The sequence below is a fragment of the Malus sylvestris genome, chromosome 8 (genome assembly GCF_916048215.2).
Source record: "Malus sylvestris chromosome 8, drMalSylv7.2, whole genome shotgun sequence".
NCBI classification, from domain to species: Eukaryota; Viridiplantae; Streptophyta; class Magnoliopsida; order Rosales; family Rosaceae; genus Malus; species Malus sylvestris.
In genome coordinates this window covers 22795708-22821998 of record NC_062267.1, presented here as the reverse complement: position 1 = coordinate 22821998, position 26291 = coordinate 22795708, and the positions used below count along the sequence as shown (strand labels likewise).

The window sequence follows — 26291 nt, the reverse complement described above, 5'->3', positions numbered from 1 at the left end:
ACTCTAAAAAAGAAGCTTTCTCCTTCCGATAGGCAGTACCATAGACACCAGTCACACGAGTCCACGAAACGTCATCCACTAAACGAACCCAAGCATCTATGACATGCTTAGAAGACTGTTGAATATTAACCTCAAGTTCCTCACCCCACCAGATGCTTAATCCCCCCGCTCTACCAACAGGAGGAACATTGAATCCCTTCTTAAAACCCATTCTGCGCCTCACTCCATCAATCCTATGGTCTTTCATTTTCGTTTCCGATAGAAAAACCATAGAGGGCCGATATTTACGAATAAGCCCATGAAGGGCTCGAACTACCGTGTCCGACCCAAGACCACGGCAGTTCCAGAAGATATAACTCATGGTGATCGTGCGGCTGTTAAAGGCCAGCCGACACCGCCTATAGAAGATATCCCTTCGTTACGGTCTAACAAATCAACCCGCTCGTTCGCCACCCCCGCCTCCAAAACATCACATACCTCCTGAGGATTAGTAATTATTTTGATTTTTTTCAACGAAACCGGACTTAGCTCCCCTACCTCCTCCGTACTACCTCTTTTCACGGGACTAGCAACCTCCGCCCCTATAACTCCCCCCTGCAACTCCTCCATCGTGCCAGCAGACCAACCCCCGAAGCAACTATGAGAAGACACAGGTGATTCCTCAGGATCACCCAAGACCCCACCAACCGCTACAGGATGTAAATGAACAGAAAGTGCCTGCTCCCCTCCTGACCTACCCTTCCTACGCCATTTCTTAGGTTCTCTACTCGAACTCAGAGGAGAATCACTTTGCAGAAGTCTGCCAGCATCTCGAACTCCCTCCCCTGACTCTTTAAGTGGTTCAACTTGGCTGCCCACTTGCGTGACAACCCTTCGAGTTTGTCTCACTGCTCCCGCCACCCTGTGTTCCCCAGCCCCTGAAGCAACCCTTCTCGTTGGAAGCACCACGTCACGAACCGGAGCCGCCTTTGTCCATTCCCCATAGCCCGCAGCATGACCCTTCTGAGGTTCAAAGGAACACTCAGTATTAGCATGCCCGATGTGCCCACATCTGTAGCAAAAATCTTGCAACCTTTCATATTTAAATTCCACCCACGTATCCGTATCCTGCCCTCTAGAGAGCCAACAACCGGGGATAAGCGGATTCTTCGAATTAACAACAACACGAACTTGAACAAAGCCTCGAGCTTTAGATAGATCTTCCAACTCCATAAACGTTCCCACATCTCGAACAAGTCGTCTCACATTTCGCTCAGACGTGAGACCCAAGGGGAGTCCACGAATCTGAACCCAGAAAGGTAGTAACTCCACCTGAACTTCCTCAAGAGCTAACTCCACAGGCCACCTGCACAGTGAAAAGTTCTGTTTCATAACCGCCCAGGGAACTTGACTTACAATACGTGTAGCCACACTTTCATCTGGGACAGAGATAATATACAGATTGTCACGAACCCATTTCACCTCAATCTCCCCCAGATCCTTCCAAGAGGCTCTCAGTATGTTCCGAACTCCCCACCGGTTTAAAGGACGATTAACCAACGCAGCTCCCACCAGTGTGACCCCCTGCGCCATAGAAGATAATTCCATATTAAGCTCTAATTGAACAGCCAAGTCTTCAACCTCCTGCTGCTCCATCCCGAACCACGTCGACTCACACACCCGTTGACCTGTTTTCTGAGAATACTGAACACCAAGAATAAAATGCTGAGACAGAATAATCGACCACAAATGTAACACATAACCAACCCAGGACCAATTAAGAGCCAAGACAGCATTAAAGTTTCTCACCAAACCTTCCTTGAGAGCTAAATACCAAAGGAAACAGAAATTCCCCATCTGGACACCAAAACCCAGACAAAATTCCCCAAAAAACAGATAGGGGGAAATAACTCCCCACCTGCACGAAAGCCCACCTGAAACCCTAAACTACACAAACCACCCCCCAAGAGCACCCTACAGAAATAAAGAGATACACCTACCCACAGAGGAAATAACACGCACACCTACCAACTTTAATAAGGAATAGATGGAACAGACCCTTCCCTGACCCGAATTGAAGATCCCCGTCCACCACAGAAAAGGTCGCTATCAAGAACATCCAGCAAAACAGCAAAATGGATCCACCATAGAGCAGAAAAACACCAATCAGACCAGCAGAAACAGAGCCCGGACCACAAGCTCCCACCAAGGGGAGAAAACACTCACTCAGGAGGTCTCTCACCACGGAGAGAAAAAAAAAAAAAAAAAGGATTCAAAAAGCTCAATTTTGATGGATCGGATATTGTTGCTAATTCTGATACCAATTTTACCCTCTTTTAAAATGACATCCAAGGGCCAAAGCAAAAAAGTAAAATGAAAATTCTCTTCTTTGTTTACCATCTCTCTGCAACTATCTCTATTCCTTTCAATAAAAATTGCCTCATTTTTAGTGTTCCCTCTTCAGTATGCTCGGAATACAGAATTATATACCACATGTTATTATTTAAATGAAACGAAGTTTATGTTAGAAAATATTAGTATTTAGGTTTATTTTAGTATTTGGGTTTTGCTTGTTAGTTTAGGATTTGGCGCCTATCCGAGTTAGGGTTTCTTAGGTTTAGTTTTCTGTAAATATAGTTTGTAATTTAGTTTAAAAAACAAGTTAGTTACGATGTTGTATGGTATCAGTTTGTTTTGTTGTTTTGTTGTTTTTTGATTTAGTTTTGGTCTCGATTAGGCTTACGCTTCCACTTCAGTCTGTTCCCTTTGTTCTTCTTGGTCGCTCTGTTTATTTTTCAGAGGCTTGTTTGTTTTTGAAAGGCCCAAACGGGCATGAAAGAAATATTGGTGGTTTAGTTGTTTAATATTGGTGCCTTGGTTGTTTTTAAGGCCGACATGGGTGACTTGAGGAGGTGGTTATTTAGCTTGGATTGGGAAGCCTGTTGTTGCTCATTGTGACGATCGCTCGAGTGTTTGGACTGGTGACCACTAAAGTGACATTGGGTACATGGTGAACTAGATTTTTTGTTGGTTTGTTCGGAAGTTTGCAATTGGCATTGGGAAAGTTTGCACTAGCATTGGTATTTATCTTGCACTAACAATGTTGCACTGGCACTGGCATGGAATCTTGCATTGGCATTGGCATTGGAAACTTGCACTTGCAATGATGGAATTTCATATTGGAATTGGCATAAGAATTTAGCATAATGGAGCTTGCATCCGCATCTGCTTGTTGGCAAACCCATGTAGTTTACCACCATAAGTTTGATGGGGGGTGTTAGAAAATATTAGTATTTAGGTTTATTTTAGTATTTGGGTTTTACTTGTTAGTTTAGGATTTGGGTCTAGCCCATTCGAGTTAGGATTTCTTAGGTTTAGTTCTTTATAAATATAGTTTGTAATTTAATTTAAAAAACAAGTTAGTCACAATGTAGTCTCTTAGAATTCTATAACCGTTTCAGCAATCTTGTTTGTTTAATAATATTCTTGTTAGTTTTGTTAGTTGCGCACTTTGATATACTATTTACTTTTAAAATTTATCTTTACTTATATAATACTATGTCATGTAATGTTCTAGACTGAAAAATCTCTCCAAAAGTAGGATACACCAATGCACCCGAACAAATTTGAGCTGGCAAACTGCTCCATGATGATTATAATATTATAACAACTTAAAAAAAAATTGTTTAAACACAATAACTTAGAAGGATCAATAACAACCTACAAGAAAATGACGTCCTCGTGAAAATTTGGGGAATTGGCTGCGATGATCTTTTAGCATATCCTCGATATGATATTTACAACTTGGACTCGTTACATGTCGATATTTGATTTTAATCAGTTCAACAATTAATATTAATTTCTAATTATTTTAGCCACTTTTACAAAACATTTTTCCTGACTTGTCACATGATAAATCTTAGGAAAAATAGCTACAGTAAACATATTTTGACATTTGATTTACATAAAGGAAAGTGCTAGTTATATACCCACTTTTACCTCCCACACCTTTGTTAGTTTTTAGCAATTGATTTTCTTTAATTCATTCGATCCGATAGGTGAAATTTAAGAGAATAAAAATGAGCGCGTAGGCAGCACTACCCTTACATAATCATTTTTCATTAACTACGACATGACATAATGATAGCACAATAATTATATAATGACGACATAATAAACACTAACGATGTAGTGAAGATTTAGATAGTGAGAACATGGAGAATGAGAAATGGGAAATGCTAGGGATACCAAATTGTGTAAATCAAATGATGAGATTATTGATGATTGAATTATTAATTAAGTGTCAATAAACATGTCGATTTCTAATTGATAACACCATTTAATTTGCAAATTTGATATTCCTAGCATTATTCGGAAAAAGATCCTTGTAACAGAAAACTTTGCCTCGTTCTCATGACAACGGTCAATTTGACAATGTACCAATCAACCTGACGTGACATCAAATGTATATAGTATGTCTCAAAGAATGACCAGAACGCTACGGTGGCGGCGTAAGGCCTCCAAACCTCTGTATGCCAAGATGTAGGCAACGAAGCTGAATTTGAAGCCTTCCACCTACCCCAACCAGGGTTCATAAACTTTTCGGTCTTCTTCGCAATTCAACTTGTCCAACTCTATATATATTCAGAAAGGGGCAATGAAGTGCATGCATCACACATGGCAATGTCAAAATCATACGCATTATTCAATTTATTTTTGCTTCCCTTCAAAGTTCAAAGTCTCCAACCATCACTTCCAGTATATACGCACAACACACAACATAAATTATCACTAAACACCAGTGACGTATTAACACAGTGCAGTTTTGAAAAGATGAATAAAATAACTTCCAGGGTTCTTAACCCTTGAGACCATTCTACAGACCTAAAGCGGCAAGCGGGTTCTGTGACTTGATCCTTCTTTTCCTGAGGCGCTCGGCAATGATAAAGGCGAGCTCAAGAGATTGTGAGGCGTTGAGCCTTGGGTCGCAGTGAGTGTGGTAGCGTGAGCTAAGGTCGTCGAATGTCACAGTGCGTGAACCTCCAATGCATTCCGTCACATTCTGGCCTGTCATCTCTAGATGAACACCACCTGGGTGGCTTCCTTCTTGCTCGTGTACATCAAAGAACGCTCTCACCTCCGCCTGAACAAATAGCAAATAACAAAGTTTAGGTACAGGTGAACCATCCTTGTTATCAGATATTTCTAATTCACAAAATTAAATCGATAGATACACACGAATACAATGTCCCACCAATCCACAAAAAACAATTTTTTTTTTCCTGCCAAGACAATTAGTGCTTTGTGACGCAAAACGGGCTGCTAGTCGATTTTGAAAACAATCCCTTACCTACCAGAAGTGTCATTTTAGAACTTCTTGCCAATATTTTCCCCCATTTTCTCTTCTCCTCCAACCCCGCCAACAAAAATGAAAAGCATAAAAACCCGAAGCTCGAATATGCTTTTCTAATGCTTCCATCGACTGTTATACCAAACACCCCTTACAAGACATTCTATTCCCACCTACTACACCTACAAATTGCGCCATCAGACGAGTCAATTTGCTAGAAGATGATCATTAAGATGTCTATCTTTGAAGTTACAGAATGGCCACCAAGTGAGACACTTGAGCTGGCTGCCCCCACCCCAACAAACTTAAAAAAAATTTCAACAATATGGATGAGGAATTTGGTCTTCTATTGAGTGCAAATGTTGGTGGATGACAAAGAAGACAATAGAATTGTTACAAATATTGTCACTCAACCCGTTGTCATGATTCATGAAAGCTTAGCTGAAATAAAATATGGAAAGTGCCATGACTATGAGGACCTAATTATTTTTGTTCTCATGGCTGCTAAGCTTTCTCCAAAAACATTTATTATTTACTAGTTAGGTGCTCTGAACCAACATGTTTATTAATTACCACATGACTAATCTACACCAAGTGAGCAACAAACCTAACAGTTCAATAAAGAAAAACGTTAAAAGATAAGAATCATACCCTTATGGCATCAAAAGGACGTGTTTTGAGGCCGCAGGGAGCCTTAATGGTGTTTCCATGCATTGGGTCACTGACCCATGTGACAATCTGTCCAGCCCTGCGGACTGCCCTAATAAGATGAGGAAGTTTCACCCTCATGTTCTCAGCTCCCATTCTTGTGATCACTGTTATCCTCCCAGCTTTGTTCTGAGGATTCAAAATCTCAATGAGCTTAACAAGCTCATTTGGATCCATCTTATCGCTGACCTGCATCACAAAAGTGATCCCATATGATCCCATATTAGTCTCCTCCATGATAATTAAATTCCATTAAAATGTCATGTACACTACATGTCAAAATCACATGGTAGTCAAAAGTGAATTTCGGCTAGCCATGTGACTCATTTCAACTTAGCGTATTCTCACAAAGTTTAATCCAAATAAGACCGTTGTTCCATGTACACATAGCAATATCTTTTTTCTGAGCATGAAAGAGAAAGATCTCAAGAAAAAGTTGCAACAATCTGCATATCGTGTCAGGTTTTTCAAAATATGATGTCACATCCATTCGTCCCACTAAATAGGTAATTTGATTGAATAGGACATATGCACCATACGGGAGATGAATTACCTTGATTCCAAGGGGATTGGCAACACCTCTAAGGAACTCAATATGAGCACCATCCAGTTGCCTGGTACGCTCACCAACCCAAAGCATATGGGCAGAGCAATCATAGTAAAGGCCGGAAGTTGAATCCAATCTAGTAAGAGACTGCTCGTAAGGCAAGAGCAAGCACTCATGAGATGTCCAGAACTCAGTTGTTGTCATGATGGGGTGATCGATTGTGAGCCCAGCAGCGGTCATGAACCCAAGGGCCTCATCAACCCTGGAAGCTAGCTCCCGATATCTGCCATGCCAAATCAGGATAAACATGTTATTAGGTAGAACTATTACCAAAGCTAACCAAATTAAAATTGGAAGTTTGGTACACTTGAAGTCATATCAATATGACATCGCAATGCTATTATTGGATAAAAATTTGGTATGAGTCATCAATTGACACGCTAATTCTGGGCACCGCCATGACAAGATTTTACTAATAAACATGTAGAATACCAAACCTAACCAAATCAAAATTCAGAACTTGGTACACTTATCATCATGTTAATATGATTCCAACAATTCTGTTTTAGAAAACAACTTGTTATTCATTACAGAGTAAAAAAGCAGGTAATTTGGATTATTAGGAAAAACACATCAAACACTACCAGATAATTTGATATTAAGCAACCATCGCTATCCACACACGCACAAGGTTACTCACGCGGTCCCGAAATTCATTGGCGAAAAGAACACTAGATTCCGCAATTTGCATGTGCATATCTTTGAGGTACAGATCACAGCACAAAAAGATACAAAGGGTTAAAAAGTCTTTTAACACATAAACGACTAATATACTCGATGAAAGAACAAACAAATAGGCAAGGCAATGATAATGACTGAGGGCATAGGCATAAACTCACTAAATCGTGATCACAGACACCCAAAAACACCAAAATCTAACGAAATTAATTTACTTTTTAAGTAATTAAGTCTTTCACTTGTGCATGCCACATGATTCTATTTAATTTATCACTAATCTAAGTTCTAACACAGTAAAACTGAAGAAACATACCTATCACCTTGCTCGCTGTGCTCCGTGAAATCCAAGTTCCACTGTGTGACCCTCTGCATAGCTGCATAACCTCCAGTAGCGAAAGCCCTGAGAAGGTTGAGAGTAGCAGCAGATTGACAATAGGCTCTAATCAGTCTCTGGGGGTCAGGAGTCCTCGACTGTAAATCGAAGGCGTCTCCGTTCACATTATCCCCTCTGTAACTAGGCAGCTTCACACCATTCTTCTCCTCAAAAGAATCCGATCTGGGTTTCGCAAACTGACCCGCCATTCTTCCCACCTATGTAAACAACCACACCCAGTTTCACAATCCATTTCAATTCCCACAATTACACACAAATTACTGAAGTTTCAATAAAAAACAATGGACCCAGATTCACAATTCAGTTCAATCCCCAAACTTGCTCACAAATTACTGAACTTTCATTGAAACAACATAGAACCGGGAAAATTTCGTATAATTTAGAGGGAAAAAGTGTTACCTTGACGACGGGCATTTGGCCTCCGAACATCAAAACGACGCCCATTTGGAGGAGAATTCTGAAGGTGTCACGAATGTTGTTGGCATTGAACTCCTTGAAGCTCTCAGCGCAGTCCCCACCTTGAAGAAGAAACGCGTTTCCCATGGCGGCCTCTCCGATACGCTCCTCCAGGTTCCTCGCCTCACCGGCGAACACAATAGGCGGGAACGAATCGAGGGTCCGAAGCACCGACTGGAGATCTTCCTGATTCGGGTACTCCGGCAATTGCAGCGCCTTCTTAGATTTCCATGTCTCCAAGCTCCATTTCGCCGGAACTGCATTGTGGTTCGTCGCCGAAGAAGAAGAAGAAGAAGCCGTCTGAACAGCCTGCTGCTTCGGCGGCTTATCGGAGACAACTGGGTTCTTGGCTGGCTCGGCGGCGTGGACGGCGACGATTGGGCGGACGGACTTGATGGGCAGAGCGGGTTGGTGAGTTCTGGAAGAGGGTAAGAGAGACTGACCTTGAACGAAGCCGGATTTGGTGGGAATCAGAGCGCTGCTGCTTGTGAGCGCCATTTTTGTTAGATTTTCTGAAGATTGTTTTTTTCTTTTTTCTTTTGGGTGTGAAGGTACAATGAGATTGGAGAGAGAAATCTCAGAGGGTACCTGAGGAAGGGAAGGAAAAGGAGATTGGGAGGGCTTTTATAAGAAAACAGGGTGTCTTTGCAGAGAGATGCGGTGGTGGGCAGTTGAGGGGATGAGTGCGGGTTGTTCCGGGCTTTTGCGGGTTGTTGGAAGGGTATTTTTGGAATTAAGTGTTTCAACAATTTTGGGTAAAAGTCAATTGCTTGATATTTTTGCACAAGTATTTTTCTTAATTTAATGGGGTGAGTAAGTCGGTGGTTTTTTTTTTTTTCCACTTAATGTTCTGATTTAGCTGTAGAGTTTTTAAATTTGATTTTCATTAAATTCGAATTTGAATCATATTATTATTAACTCATTATGAGGCTAAGCTAATTATTCTTTCTCATAGTATAGATAATATCGTTTATTAGAAGAAAAAAAAAAAATTTCCCTTCAAATTTTGGGTGCATTTTCGCTTATCACATTTTACAATTTATTTAAATTTATTTAATTATGATAAATAGAGTGATGAACATTTCTTTCTCTTAAAAAAGAAACAAGAATATTCCCTTATATTCTTTTACGATTCGACAGAAAAAAAAAGGAGAGTAGGTAGGGTGTATGTTTTGGGTTGTGGAAGCCGAGCTGAATTAGATTTTTAAACATTCATTCATCTGTATTATTATTTGTTTTTGTGTGTGGAAAATGTACACCAAAAAAGAAGCACATGGTTGGCTCTTAATAATTACAAAAGTGAGCATGGAACTCTCTCAATCAACATGTTCTTAAATTCGAATTTGTAGGTGAATACTTACACTTACCTCAACCTGTTTGAAATATTTTCGAAAAAAGTTGAGGGGATTTTATAAAAAAATGTCAGCTGAATTGGTAAGTTGCTTTTGAGAAGAGGATACCATTAGCGATTTAGCTATCTAACATTTCATTTGATGATGTTGATGTTTTATTTCGCATTTGAGCATTAATAAATCAGTTTATCATTTGAAATAATAAATGTAAAAAGCTATTACCTCAATTTGTTTGAGGTATTTCATCGAAGACTTTATCTATAAAGATGAATTATATTATTCAACTGATAAATGAATTAAAATCATGATAAATGTCTAATTAAGATATTGTTCCATGGCTAATTATGGACCAATGGATGCTCCATTCGCGTTTGGTAGGACCAATGGCTTCCGCGGCTCCACTTGTTTTGACCTCTCTGTTCCCGCCCCGACGAATATGCTGTTGAGTGGGTCTCGGATCTGATTGATAAAGAAACATCCTCATGGAAGGTAGATTTGATCAATGTTTTATTTCCTCCAAGTGAGACAACTCTAATTCTCTCTATTCCGTTAAGCGAAAGGCTTCCCTCGGATATATTAATGTGGCACTATGATTCCAAAGGTGTTTTTTCGGTTAAGAGTGCCTACAAAGTTGCCTATTGTATGCGGGATTCACCATCCACACCATCTGCAATTATTCCAGTGGGTTTGATGTGGAATTCCATCTGGAAAGCTAAGGTTGCTGGGTAAAACCAAGATGTGCGTTTGGAGAGCTTGCTGTAATGTACTCCCTATTCGTTCGGCACTGTTAAACAAAGGGGTGGCGGTGGACAAGATCTGTCTTTTCTGTAGTTCATCTTCCGAGTCGGTGCTACATGTGTTTAATTCTTGCCCTTTCGCCCGCTCTATCTGCCTCGCTGCCAACTTGAACCTTGATGTCCCTTTTGGCGTCTCAGCCTAGTTTTGTGAGTGGTTCTATCATTGCATGGCCTCACTTTCTGCCGATCAATGCAATCTGTTTTTGGTGCTCATTCACTTAATTTGGCCGGCTAGAAACACGCTACTATGGGAGGATAAACTGGAGAACCCTGCTTTGGTTGGCTATATGGCTAATCTTTTTTTGCTCGATTTCCTCAAAGCCCAACTTGCTGTTCCTTCCAAACCTTTGCACTCCCAATCCCGCTGGTGTCCTCCCCTTCCGGATGGGTAAAAATAAATGTTGATGGGTCTTTTTGTTCTGCTATGAATTTGGTGGGCGTTTGTGTAGTTTTTCGTGACGAAGCCGGTAGCTATGCTGGAGATTTCGTCCGAAAATTACCACACGTGACTAACCCTAGAATGGTTGAACTTATGGCTACTCAGGATGGGATTCTATGGGATGTGCAGCGGCACTGGCAGCATGTCATTTTAGAGAGTGACGCCTTGTAGGTGGTTCAAGACATTGGTAGCTTGAAGAAGGGCTCATCGCCTACTAATCTTTTGGTTAAGGACATCAGAGAGGGTCTAAGAGTCTTTGTTGAATCTAAGGTTTGTCATGTTCGTTGATCTGCAAATGTTGCGACTCATTGTATGGCCAAGTTGGCCTTGTCTTCTGATTTCAATTCTATTGGTTTGAGGAACCTTCAGATTCATTATCAAAGGTTCTTCTACAAGACTGTATGCTTTCTTGATTTTTGATGAATAAATCACTATCATTTCTTCTAAAAAAAATAAAAAAATTGTTCCATGGCTAATTATGGACTGCAAATTGTATAGTTTATGTTGTATTACGTTATAAAAGGAAAGATTTCCATCCTCATCAATCTCATTTTAATAAAAAGAATAAGGGACACTATCGCGATAACTCAGGATATCGTCACAATAACGCCTGTCCCCAAGCAGTCAATGCAGTGGGCCAATCACGTGTAAAGACAGGCCCTACCCCGGGGTATGAGACATACACACCTTTGAACGCTACATGCGCGGCCATCTACCCCAGTATAGCTCATTTGATACCAAAGCCAAAGCCAAGACAGCCAGATTACAAGTCCACGAAAAACACGGGCATGTTTTGCTCCTACCACGAGTATAATGGCCATGATGGCGAGAAATGCGTCATCCTCCGTGATCATATTGAAGCTTTGGCACGTGAAGGAAAAATTGATCAGTTCCTCCTTCACCCTCCAAGGGATAACCGTAACCAACGCCAGGTGAATGTGATATATTCTATAAGCGGCGGCACACCTATGTCTGAATCTTCCAATAGGGCCATGAAAAACAGTGAACGAACTTTGAGACCTGGCCATCAAGTGTTTCACGTGGAAGACATCAGGGGAGGCAAGTATCAAAAGCCTAACTGGGATCCAATATGTTTCTACCCTGAGGAAGAAAGAGGTATCATCTACCCTCACAACGACTCGCTGATCGTGGAGGCTCACATAGCAAATTTTGATGTGAAGCGAATCCTGATAGACACAGGTGCTTCAGTCAATATCATGTTTGCTGAAGCTTTCAAGGCACTTAATGTAGCTGAACACTTGCTCGATCGCTCGATTTCTCATCTGATAAGCTTTTCTGGCGATATCGTGCAACCTTTAGGGAGTATACACTTACCCTTCACCATTGGTACATGCCCCTACACAGCTACTATTACCACTAACTTCCTAGTGGTCAATTGCCCGACGGCATACAATGTCATCTTTGGGCGCACATGCATCAATGATCTCAAGGCCATGGTATCCACACATATGTTGTTGATGAAGTTTCCAACCCCTTTCGGCAATGGATACATCAGGGGAGATCAACTTAGTGCTCGATCATGTTACAACACTTCAGTTAAGCAACAACACCTGCCTGTCCCCAAGGAGACCCTCTCTATACATAACCAGGTAGTAAAGACCAGTCCAGATGAAGGCAACTCGGATCTTCATGATGGCAACAGTCAACCCGACGACCCTCGAGATGACTCATTCACCCAGCAAGCACAACCCGTTGAAGAGTTAGAGAATGTCTCTATCTCCAAAGACCATCCAAATTGCATGGTGAAGATTGGCACCACTTTGTCACCACCCCTTCGGTTGTCGCTGATCTCTTTTTTGCAAGAAAACGCCGAGGTCTTCGCTTGGTCATATAAAGATATGCCGGGCATCTCTCCCGATATCATCTGTCACCACTTGAGTATTGATCCCAAGACCAAACCAGTAAAACAGAAGCGAAGATCTTATGATGTTGAACGATACAAGGCGATGAAAGCAGAAGTTGAAAAACTCAAGGACATAAGCTTCGTCCGTGAAGTCAATTACCCAACATGGGTAGCAAATGTTGTCCTTGTTAAGAAAAATCCGACCAAGGAAAGTCTCATGCTTCAAAAGGTCTTGTGGAGAATGTGTGTCGACTACACCGACCTAAACAAAGGATGCCCGAAGGATAGTTTCCCCTTTTCTCTCATTGATAGACTTATAGACTCTACGGCAGGGTGTGAGCTCTTGAGCTTCATGGACGCTTATTCAGGATACAACCAAATCCTCATGAACCCCTCAGACCAAGAACACACAGCCTTCACTACTGACAGGGGACTATATTGCTACAAAGTCATGCCTTTCGGCCTAAAGAATGCAGGAGCAACTTATCAGAGATTGGTCAATTCAATGTTCACCGAACAGATTGGGAAGAGCATGGAAGTTTACGTTGATGATATGTTAGTCAAGAGCAAACATGCTGACCAACACATCACCAACCTATCTGAAACTTTCACCATTCTAAAGAGGTATCGAATGAGGTTGAACCCCAATAAATGTGCCTTCAGCGTGGGCTCTGGCAAATTCTTAGGCTTCATGATTAGCCAACGAGGCATTGAAGCTAACCCCGAAAAAATCAAAGCAATCCTCGACATGAAAGAGCCAGTAACTTCAAAAGACATCCAAAGCCTTACTGGCAAGGTGGCAGCCTTAACCAGATTCATCTCTAAGGCCACAGACAGATGTGCTCATTTCTTTAAAGCACTCAAGGGAAATAAGAAATACATTACATGGACGGAGGAATGTGCCAAGGCATTCAGGAACCTCAAAGAGTACATGAGTAAAGCCCCTCTGCTCTCCAAACCAGAAGTTGGTGACACTCTCATTATCTATCTATCAGTTTCGGCTTCAGCAGTCAGTTCTGTTCTTATTCGAAAGGACAGTGGTGTCGAACGGCCCGTCTACTATGCTAGCAAGGCCCTACAAGATGCGGAGACACGATACTCCAACATTGAGAAATTAGCTCTAGCATTGGTCATGTCTGCTCGAAAACTTCGCCCTTATTTCCAAGCACACGCCATCATCGTGCTTACCAATCACCTTCTTCGACAGATACTCCAGAGTCCTGACACGTCTGGGCGAATGATTAAATGGGCGATAGCATTGGGTGAGTTTGACATCTCCTACCAACCAAAACTAGCCGAAAATGGGCAAGCAGTAGCAGATTTCATCGCCGACTTCACATATCCTGTTGACATTGCTTCTACACCTGAAGCAGTAGCTTCATTACCATCGGAAGCTCAGAAGATAGAATCAACAACCCCAGCATGGAGTCTGTATGTTGATGGCTCATCCAACCAACAGGGCTGCGGAGCAGGATTAGTCCTCACTACCCCGGACAAAGTGGCGATAGAATACGCTCTTCGTTTCAAATTCAAGACATCTAGCCACTTTGGCCCGTACATGGATTGGATTTGAAATCTCCAGCCAAAAGACTCTCTTGACTGAAGACTTGGGGGACTACTGTTTATACCATATTTAGGGCCTCCGTATTTAGACCTCGTATAAATACTCGGGGGACTCAAATGTAATTATGCAATAAGGGAATGGGCAAATATGTAATAAGTGAGGAGTTCTTATTCTATAAAAGGACTCCTCATCCTCACAATTAGGGGAGGCTCATTCTCACCCTCAGATGCCATTTTTGAAGCCTCTCTCACCCTCTTTTAGAGCTCTCTCTCTCCCTCACTTCTCAGAGAAATATAATACAATCAGTGTGGACGTAGCCCAAACCTTGGGATGAACCACGATACATCTTGTGTCATTTACATTTCATGCAGATTCACGGTCGGATTTACGTTGTACCAAGACATCCGGTTTTGTGCATCAACATGTTTCATATGTATACTTTACAAACCAAAGGTTCGGTCCTCATGGTTGATTTAGGTTTTAATCCAGAAACAGTTTTTCTGTTTCAATGCTTATGGGTTAAATATTTGGCCCGCATTATTAAAGAAGAATTTAGGATAATTATTTTTTTTTTAAAGTAACTTTATTTCAGGAAAAAATTATGTAGACTATCCAAATTTAATTTTATGAACATTTTAACCTAAAAATATTTAGATTCTAATAAATATTGAAAAATCACTGAACTGACAATATGAAACTCGTGGAACACTATGAAAGAATATGAAACACATGAAGATTTTTTTTTCTTTACAAATATTTTAACCGTGGGATTTAAATTTGAACTGTTAGATCTTTTTTTTACTGTTGGATTTGATCATATTAGATTTTAACCGTTGGATTTAATGAATTTATAAATATAAAATTGAAGAAAAAATGACACATATATAGCCACTAATCCTGGGGGACTTTTGGCCTAAATTACCCAAAAATGAGTTTTAGGTTAAAACTCATATTTAACCCATGAGTTGGAGCAAGTTTGGGTAGGTTTAAAACTTTTTTTTTTTGAATAAATGATATTTTCTACACTAAGGGGGAGGGGTGGGCTTAACCTTATAATGAATTAGTAATAATGTGGTTCAAATTCGCATTTGGTGAGAATTAAACCTAAGACCTCTCACTTACAAGTGAAGATGAATACCACTAGACCATAATACTAAGTGGTGGGTAGGTTTAGAACTTAAAATTTGAGTTTTACTCTAAGGGTTGGATTAGGTCTAAGGGGGTGGGAGAGTGGCTAGGTTTCATAATAGGTTTGCAATAATGTGGTTCATATTTGCATTTGGTAATAATCAAACCTAAAACCTTTCACTTACAAGTAAAGAAGAATATTATTATACTGTAATACTAAGTGGGTGTGAGAGCTTATTAAAAAGATAAAAATGGTAATAATTGGAATTTTTTTTTAAATTTTTTTGTTATTTTTTGTGAGAGTCTTGGTCAAGTCTAACCACGTTTTATTTCCTCAAGTAAAAAAAAAAGGGTTTGAAAGTTAAAAAAGAAATGAAAGGAAAATTAAAATAAGCTGAGCCGAGCCGAGCCAAGGAAAAACCATATGGCTCTGCAGAATTTACATTAATTTAGGAAATATTTACCAATAGACATAAAATTAATGATTATTTTTTCGGATTGGAATCAAATAAAAAGGTGTTTAAGATAGAATGAAGAAATGTCCAGGTCACCCACCTGAGGAGTTTTAAGTTTAATTTTTTTTATTAAAGACGAATTTAAATCATATTATTGATAATACATTTTGAGGTTTAACCCGCTTTTCATATTTTTAGTGTAATAACGTTTGTTAGAAAAAGAAAAAATAGAATGAGGAAATGTCAAAGTCACCCACCTACCCTCCTCCACTTCCCATGCTACAGTCCTCTCGGTCCGACCTCTCCTACCCCATTACACAACACCTCCCTCCACACTCGACACGTGTCCATCAACTTGGCACATGACTTGGCATATTCCGATGGCTTTCGTTGCAAGCGTGCATGAATTCTTGAGGTTTGGGTTTGGCAGGTAGCTTGGTGGCAGCGCGACAGAGCGGTGTTGGCAGGTCGATCTCACCAGCTTGCGTCTCTGATTGGCGTACATGTTGGAAGTCTTCCAACGGTCATGAATCTCGTCCATGCTATTCGCCGTTCTATATTACACGTGCGCAAATTATTAAACGAACCGGGACGGAGGATCGACCGATATTCATAACTATTGAATCTCCGGTCAAGTCGGTAAAAAATTCAATGCCTAACAATCTAAAGTCATGAATTTCGATTGGAACTTGGACAATGTCCTCACACATTAGGAAGAAAATGTAATATTTTATACCTTTTAAGCACATTATTCAGGTAACTATTACATTGTATATGGGACAGATGTGTGTCATCAGTTTTCTAAGTAACTTTTGACACACGTTTTTGTGGAGCCTATTTTCGTAATGCATTTCAACGATCTGCACAATCTATATTTTAAGTTTTCTCTCAAAAGTCATGTTTACTAAAAATCATCTAAATCTGAAACCATATGACCATTCGACAATCTCCAACCCATGAGATAAAGCTTAAATATAAGCTCTAAGGGAGATTATATTCACATACCCAAATTACTTTCCCCACACCCCTTTAATTTTTTAATATTTTTCTATCAAGTATTAGTGATGTGGGCTAGCTTCCCACCAGTTTTCCAATTATTGGGCTAAAATAAGTCATGGGGAGAAAATATATATCTGAGCTAGATTTTCCCTAAGATTTAAGCCCGACTTAAATTATTCTGGACCCACCAAACTGTCATATTTCAAACCTTTTTTTTTGTTTTTTACTTATAATCTAATGACTTTGATCAAATGAGATCAATTTAATGGTAAAAAAAAGATTTGACGGCCAAAATTAAATCCAACGTCTAAAATAATTAAAAAAAATTATTAAATCAAATTTCACTTAAAACTTTATAAATACATATATATTTGTATGATTTTTAATTACTTATTGAAATTTAAATATTTTTAGATTAAAATGTTCATAAAAATAATTAGGATAATCTACATAAATTTTATTTTCAAAAAAGTTACTATAAAATCATTATTTAATAATCTCGGGCTCAAATTTTAAGCCCTAAAGGTTGAAGGAGAAAAATAGTTTCTTAGTTATGGCTTAAAATTTTTTGGCTTAGATTAAGGGTTCATGGTTTTCTTGTAGAACTGTATTCGTTTATTTTCTCACTTCAATGAATGTCTTAATTATTTGGATTTGTCAAATTATTTGCAAGGATGATCTATGAATGATGTTATAAAAGATAGACAATTCAGATTGTTAAAATACATTGCCAAATGGACCCACAAAAACGCGTGTGAAAAGTTGTGTACAAAAAATGTACCACATATCTTCGACCTATCTTTTAGATTAAGGGTTCATGGTTTTCTTGTAGAACTAATATCTTAATGGTTTGGATTTGTCAAATTATTTGCAAGGATAATCTATGAATGATGTTCTAAAAGATAGACAATTCAGATAGTTAAAATACATTGCCAAATGGACCCACAAAAACGCGTGTGAAAAGTTGTGTACAAAAATAGTACCACAGATTTGCGACCTATAAAAAAATTAAGACTTTTTAGCCAAAATGGTCTTTGAGATTGACATAAGTTCTCATTTTGGTCCCTAAGATTTGAAATCGTTACAAGTGGTCCCTGAGTTTGTCAAAATTTAAGGGTATTTTTGTTATTTTATCCTTATTTTACAGAAATTTTATCGGAAGAACCAAAATGATTGATGGCGAACAAATTTAGGACCACTTCTATTTTTTTTAAGTGAAACAATAGCGTTAGTAAGTTAAATGTTAGATTAGTCACTAAAAAGGTTCGAACCCACGCCGTCATGCAAGGGCATAACACATTTCCACCACTATGGTAAAGGGCTACTTGTACCACTTTTATTGATTTCAAAGTTTAAGTATCAAAATGAAGAGTTATACCAACCTTAAAGACCATTTTAACTAAAAAGCCAAATATTCATTGGAAAACTTAACCAAAATACAAGTTAAAAATTGTATACGCAAAATGCATGTGGGAATGATAGATAAAAATCATTATATGATGGGGAGTAGTAGAACAATTTTTCTATTATTAGTGCTCATATTTTGTTTTCTTCATTATTCTTTTGGAATGAGTGGATAACCGTGGCTTACTACTCGTTGTCTTCTTTTAAAGAAAAAAAAAAGATGTTTCGAATATTATTGTGACATATATGGCTATAGGGCTGGGCATTTGAAAAACAAAAAAACCGAGTGAACTGTCTAAATCGCACCGACATCTTGGTTTGTTTTGGTTTTTTATTTTATTTATTTATTTATTATAAATTTCGATGGTTAAACCAAACTGCACCGATCTTAATCGGTTTGGCAATCGATTCCCAAAATTCTTAGAGGTGCGGTTATCCAAACCGATCCGCATACATTTAATTTTATTTTTTAATCATAATTAATACACGTTTAATATAAATGGTTAGTTATTTACAAGTTACCGTGTTTCCACTATATGAAAACAAAACGTGATTAGTTTAAGAGTGCCTTTGGAGAAGAATAGGGGGACCATTTGGAGAAGGCAACAATTGTTGCTTTGGTGCTCTCCTTAGGCCGCTTCATTTGTGCTTTTCTTTGAGCAATCACTCATATTGGTGTTATGTTTTGTAGCTTTTGGGAGAGAAATTTGTTATGTGTTTTCGTCTTCACACAAACCGAGAACCGACTCAAACCAACCCGCCACTGTTGGTTAACCGACCTGATTGGCTTTACATCCAGCTTTGGTTGCTTTCGGTTTGCAATTTTGGCCCAATCGACTAGGTCGGTTTGGTTTCGGTTTTGGCCAAAAACTTACCCAAACCAACCCACGCCCACCCTTATATGGCTATGTGGTTAACTGGTTAAAGATATCTTTTGAACAGTAAGAGGTCTCTTTTCAATGGAACATCTTTGAAAGTTCAAATTTCGTATCCCCAACTAATAAAAATGGAAAATAGTCGAAATACAAAATAATAAAATAAAAACTCGAACTCAACTTAATTGCTCTAGTTAAGCAAAATATAACTAAGCATTAAAGTACACCAACTAGTTTTTGTTCTAGTACTATTTCTCTTTCCAGACACGAGGGGCTTCAAACTCAGTTTAAGAGGAATTACGCGTTGCTTTAGTTAATTGGCTTAACTCACATTTGTTCTATTCGTGTCTTAATAATAGAATAAACTTGCAATATGTCTTGGTATGGTGGTACTTTTCTTTCAAGACAAAAGGGATTTCAACTTAGTTTAAGAAGAATCTTAGCCAATTGGCCTAACTCACATTTGTCCCATACTTACTTTATTATAACTAAAAAACCATTATAAAAATCCTAGTGGTATTTCTGTTTCAAGATAAGAGAGGAATTCGGAATTTTGAAGTTAGTTTAAAAGGGTGAACACATTGTCCTAGCCAATTAAGGGTCTGTTTGGTATTTCATTTGGATCTAATGTTTTTAACTCAAAAACAAGTTCTGAGTCACAAATTTAAAATCTTTGTTTGGTAGTGGATTTGAATACAATTCTCAAAATCATAACTCAAAAATATCTGAAAACAAGGGCTATTAGATGAAAACACAAAAAGTGTGTTTTTAGACTTATTATTTTATGGATTATCACTCCCGTCTTTCTCTCCCCCTCTCTCCTCTCTCCCATTCGATGTACTCCCTTTCCTCTTCCCTCTTCAATCCTCTTTTCTTTGTTGCCTTTCCAATCCCTTCCCGCTTATATCCACCATAGCCACCACCTCTATCCTTCTCCCTCTGGCCAAGACAAATCGATCTCTCCCGCCTCTTCAATCCTCTCTTCTTTGTTGCCTCTTCAATCTTATCTCTTCTCACTTGCATCTGCCATAGCAGCATAACCACCACATCTTCCATATGGTCGTTGGATCTCAGGTTTGAGACCGCCAACATGATTAGCCTTTGTCAGTGCGAGTTTGGAGGAAGGAATTGGTAAATAGCCAAAGGAGTTACCGCTAGGGAAGTGAGGGATGCGGTGGTCAGGAAATTGGTCTTTTACCACTGGGGATGGGAGGGATGAGGTGGTCGGGTAATTGCTTGGGCTGGGCGTTCGACTTCTTCTGTTTGGATTAGTTTTGAGAAAATGCATACCAAACAAGGTTTTGAATTTAAAATTTTTAAATCAAAACATGTTTTTAGAAAAAATTAAAATTTTGAGTTTCGTTTTCAAGTTAGATACCAAACAGTCCCTAATATTCTAATCCCTTTTTTGTAAGGTTTGCATAGAAATATGCTACCGAAGTGAGTAAAGCTAGTGTGCATGAATTCTTGAGGTTTGGGTTTGGCAGATAGCTTGATGGCAGATCACATCAGGCGAGGTCGATCTCACCAGCTGCCGTACATTTTGGAAGTCTTTCATCGGTCATGAATCTCGTCTATATGCCATTTGCCCTTCTATATTACGCATGCCAAAATTTTAAAACCGTCACATTGCTAGACCGAAATTCATAACTATTGAATCTTTGGTCAAGTTGGTCAATAATTCAATGCCTAACAATCTAAAAGTCATGAATCTTGATTAGAATTCGGAGAATGTCTTCAAACATTAGGAAGAAAATTTAATATTTATATCTTGTAAAAAATTAATTAATCGTAAAACTTAATCAAAATACAGGGTAGAAGTTGTACACGCAAAATGTGTGTGGGGAATGATGTTCCGTGCCAGTTTCTTCTACCTATACTGCAGTCGAAGCACATAATGTAGAAGTTGGTAATATGGTAGGGAGTAGTAGAATAATTTTTCTATTATTAGTGCTCATATTTTGGTTTCTTCATTATTTTTTCTGCTTGAATGCATGAGATGTTCAGTGAGTGCACATTTAACTTATTTTTTCATTGGAATTCGAATATTATTGTCACATATATGGCTGTGTGGTTGATTGGTTGGATATATATATATATATATATATATATATATATATATATATATTTTGAACAAACGATATTAGTTACATTAAGGGGGAGATGGTGGGTTTAGTCTCACAATGAGTTAGCAATAATATGATTGAAAATCGCATTTGGCGAGAATCGAACATAATAGTCTCACTTACAAATAAAGAGAAATACTATTAGACCGTAATACTAAGTAGTAGTTAGAGATATCTTTTGAATAGGAAAACGTTACCAAAATGACCAAATGCAACTAGCCCTTTATTAGTCTAGAGGTCTATTTTCAATCGAAGATCTTTGAAAGGAATCTGGATTCTCTTTATAAGGATTCTAGAGATCAGTGAATTATATTCGTTCATTGTATATCGTGCGGTTAGAAACCATTTTAAATATTTTTATTTTAAATTAAATACAAACAATACCTGACAAAAACTGACTACACGATGTACGATGAACGGACACAATTTACCAATCCTCAGGATCCTCACCAAAAGGATCTGGAGAGGATCCTGTTGGCTTTGAAAGTTCAAATTTCGTATCCCAACAAATAAAAATGAAAAATAGTAGAAATAAAATATAATAAAAGAAAAGTCGAATCCAACTTCACTGCTCGACTTAAACAAAATATAATCAAGCATTAAAGTACACCAACTAGTTTTGTTCTAGTGCTGTTTCTCTTTTTAGATAGGAGGGAATTCAACTTAGTTCAAGAGGAATGACATGCTGCTTTAGCTAATTGGCTTAATTCACATTTGTTTAAATCATGTTTTAATAATAGAATAAACTTGTAATATATCTTGGTCTATTGGTACTTCTCTTTCAAGATGAGAGGGGATTCAAACTCAGTTTAAGAGGAATCCTAGCTAATTGGCCTAACTCACATGTGTCCCATACCTACTTTATTATAACTGAAAAACCATAAAATAAAATAAAAAATATCTTAGTCTAGGTATTTCTGTTTCAAGATAAGAGGGGAATTTGAAGTTTTAAAGTCAATTTAAAAGGGTGAACACATTGTCCTAACCTAGCCAATTAATAACCTAATCCTTTTAAAGGTGTTCATACAAATATGCTACTAAAGTGAGTAAGGATAAAGCAATTGTGGGTGGGGTTAACTCCCCATGAGGTAATTGTAAGATTTTACAAGATAAAAGAGTCCTTGATAATTTCGAAACAATGAAACACATTTCCAATAAAGTGAGCCCCTAGAAAAAAGAGTAATCCGCATAGGCCGACTAAAGGCTTTCACTCCCGACCTTCTTGTTCGTAAGCATTGAAAGATGTAATTTCCGAACAAACCCTTTCTTAGATAGCTTCGTGCCCTCATACAAAATCTAAAATTTTGTGGAATAAATAGGGCTCATTTGGGAAGTATTTTTTATAGTTGAAAGCGAGCCTTTTGATTTTAAAAATGAACAATAACTACCAAAACAAAAATAAAGTAAGGTATGTTGTAGTCCTAAATTATTTAAGAGTTTGATTGTGTAAATTTTTATGGGATTCTATAATATTTTTTAGATAATTTCCTAGTGGTAACGTATTACTTGAAAAACATAGATTCTTCCATCCTTACTATTATAAATAAAGACACGATGAATGAGAAATCATCACCACAGAATCACCAGATTCTTTCTTCTCTTTACTTGCCTCCCCTCTCCCTCTCTATAATCCCTTAGTAAAAATAGGCCTACAAAACGTTATCAGCATACTCCCATTACTGCTACGGAACTAAAGGTTCTTGGAAGAGGTTTTTCTACAACTAGCATTCAAAGACTTTCTTCATTTCCATCCAATCTGGGTTCTTCGAAAACACGAAATCGACATTTTATAAGCCTTGATATCATGAAAACATTCACCATGATGTGTGAACCCAAAAAAAGAGGAGCTTTCACAAAGGTTGGTCTTATGAAGCCTTAGTATGTGGTAGAACTCTAGGAAATGGAGGCACCAGGTGCATTCGGAATGTAGCCACGAACCTTTGGTGATCACTTTGAATCTAACTTTCAGATTCCTGCAGTTGATCGAGTTTTCTTTTCACATCCGTCTAGTAATTATTTGCAAGTCTGTGCAACTTTCTATTCTCGTGCTTGAGTTCTCTAATATCTTGTTTATGACTTGCCACTTTAGCCATTATTGATTCAACTTAGCAAGTTCGATCAAGTAGACGTGAGCCTGTTGAATACAGAACTCACAGACTTAACACTGAAAGTTAGAGTCTTGAACAGCCAATTCGTCGGACTTTTTTGAAAGTATTCTTTTATCTTTGGAAGTGAGAAGGTTCCTAGCTATTACTATGACGGTTATATCATTCTTCATTGCAAAGTACCCAACCGTAAGTGGACCATTACAGGATAAGAAAGATGGGTGCCATATATTATCCTGAAGAGGCACGTGTCCATCTTCTGCAACATTCAAATCAAAACAACGGCCAGATGCGTAAGCTATTTCCAAAATATGATGAAACAAAAAGAAGTCAGATAAATTGAAATCTAAAAAATACAACATATGCAATTTTCAGAGGTGAGCAATTTTTCGAGCGTGCATTTTGGGTGCAATTGATGCCTCTATAAAAGGAGATTCAACACGGCTGTTGTTCAAAAATCAAAGGGTCACCCATCTCCAAATTTCAAAAGCCCAAGTTTTTCTGAATATAGTTCGTTGGTATTTCCTAAACGCAATCTTAACTTTTCAGAAATCGATGACAACTCTATCAAAATATCTCTAACAAAGTTGAAACGCGTGAATTTGATTGTTTAAACTACACCACTGTTGCTAACAAGTGTGGATCGACACCACCAATCACTATTGAAAAATCTTTGTATATGTCAACCTATTCTCCATGGCAAGCAGACCTTCAAGAATACCTAACCCTTCTTCCTTGTTGAGAATGCATTTTGAACCAAGCCTCTCAAAATACTCAGCCTTCATTCCCTCTTAGAATGCCTCTTCAACTAAGTCCCTCAAAATGCCTAATTCATTTCCTCAACAAGAAAATATTTTTAATCGAAAAGTTCTACATTAGCATCAAACTCTTATACTGTTTTTTTTTTCTCAAGAGCAAACGTATCTCATATCATCAAGGTCGAGAACAAAAGTATCTCATAGCATGCTTCCCTTGTCTTTTCATTTGCCTTTGCTCTTGCCTACAAGACAATGAGAAAGAAAACAATCAGTCGGAACCTAAAATCAACGTTCTGGTTTGAAATTAATTGCCTGGAACCTTGCCTGATTGCTTACCTTGCATTGCTTATGAATAGTCATCTTCAATTGTTGTTGGCGCAGGATTACAAGTCACCAACACCTCAGAACAGTGGGTACAATGTTGGCTCTTTACACTGAAGCTACTAAGCATGGATGAGTCACCGAGAAGTAATGTTTTGAAGGATCATTCAAAGGTAAAAGGTTGCGTAACACTTACTTTGTGCAGGAGGCTAGAGTAGAAGAATCAACGATAAAACCATAGAAGTTCAAAGAGAGAAAATGAGTGGATGACCAAGTGAGTGGAAGATCAAAGTTAAATGATGATAATCCTACTCATAGCCCCAACAAATTCTACCTGAGTTTATGATGACCAAAGGATAAGAACAACTTCAACTATTATTCTGTCTCATCAATTTATATCATTCAAATCATGTACAAAAAGGTAATCCAAATTTTGAGAATCACTAACTAATTACCAAATGCATTAACAAGTTATAAAGATGCCACATGGATTGAAGTCTGAATATGACTATCCATAGACTTGACACTACTAAACTGTTATATGCCCAAAGCATGACAGTCACAGTATGTATTCAAATCCCAAAAGGACAGTTCATGGACATGGCAATTTTATTATCTCTTATGCCTGAAGCATGATAGGCGTATAGGTTCTAATGATTCAACTCTCTAGAAGTGGAGATTAAAAATCTAAGCTCTATAATGCTCTAGAGAAGATTATGATCCAAATTCTCCAAAAAAATCATTTGATAAGACTTGACTGTCCTAGAAGAGACAATGTAATGCCCCTAAAGAGGTAAGGATATTTAAAGCAATGAAATGCTTATAACTATGCATGCGCATGCACATGAGAATTATGGGATCACAAATTGAAGGTAACCAATGTTTATTTTGGTTTTACAGTAGCTACTAGATTCATCAATGAGCTGTGTTGATATTGAGCAATGTTCTTTTGTTTGTCAATGAAAAGAAAAATTATTGGTCAAAATGAAAAAAAAGGCAATTCCATTACAATTTAGTAAGAACATGAAAAAATAAAATGGACCTTATAGTTCAAATCACCAAATTATGTTGAACCCAAAAGGTAACATAAAAGCATTTACAGTGAAATACACTTCCATGATATGACACAAGGTTCCTAATTGAAAGCTAAAATTTTAATACACTCCTGTAAACATGATTTCCATTGTGAAACTTGTTCATTTCAACGGAGAATTATATATATTATACAAAGGCTTATGAAATACCCGAAGCATATCTCCATAAGTAAATCTCTCAAGTATACATAGAAACAAATTGCTCTATATAAATTCCAAAGAATAATTGTGTCATGAAGGTAGAAAATCCCTAAAGGATTCAAATTGCTGAAGGTAAGCCATGGAAGGGGAAATCACAAATTATGTACTCAATACTAGTAGATGGTATGAATTACCTTAGTAAGTACTTTCATTATGATATTGTTACATCATATTAAATCTCTTGCAAGAGTTGATAAAATTTGGGACTCCACAAGAGTCTAAAAAGATTATAAACTGTTGAAAGGAATATTGTCTCTAGTTGCAGATTGAACAATATGCCAACACGATTTTATCCATTAAAAGACTTATGATATTAAAGAACCATGTGGATTGAAGATCATAAGTTGAACACTCAAATGACTGATCAATATTTAGACACTAAGAAAGATTTCATCCTCGTGACGGAAATGATGAACTGATATTTGGTCCAGAAGTACCATATCTTAGTGAAGTATGTGTCTTACTCTATTTAGCATAATACAGTGAAGCAGATGTTACATTTCCTTTGAAGCGCAATACCAACATATAGGTATCAGAATTACATCAAGCTTATCTATTGATATCTCAAAGAAATTACAGACATGTGCTTGTTTTATTCCAATGAAATCACTGAAGATATGTGCTTGTTTTATTCCAA

The 26291-nt window shown here is 38.0% G+C and overlaps 1 protein-coding gene across 1 annotated transcript; it reads right to left on the bottom strand.

Annotated features, from left to right (window-relative positions):
* Positions 1–4663: 4663 nt before the first annotated feature.
* LOC126632264 (phospho-2-dehydro-3-deoxyheptonate aldolase 1, chloroplastic-like) lies at positions 4664–8823 on the bottom strand. The gene is made up of 5 exons (XM_050302583.1): positions 8116–8823; positions 7636–7913; positions 6591–6867; positions 5981–6226; positions 4664–5122 (listed from the first exon to the last, which is right to left on the bottom strand). Exons 1-5 carry the CDS (start codon positions 8668–8670, stop codon positions 4856–4858), a joined length of 1623 nt encoding a protein of 540 aa, XP_050158540.1. The 5' UTR covers positions 8671–8823; the 3' UTR covers positions 4664–4855.
* Positions 8824–26291: the final 17468 nt, after the last annotated feature.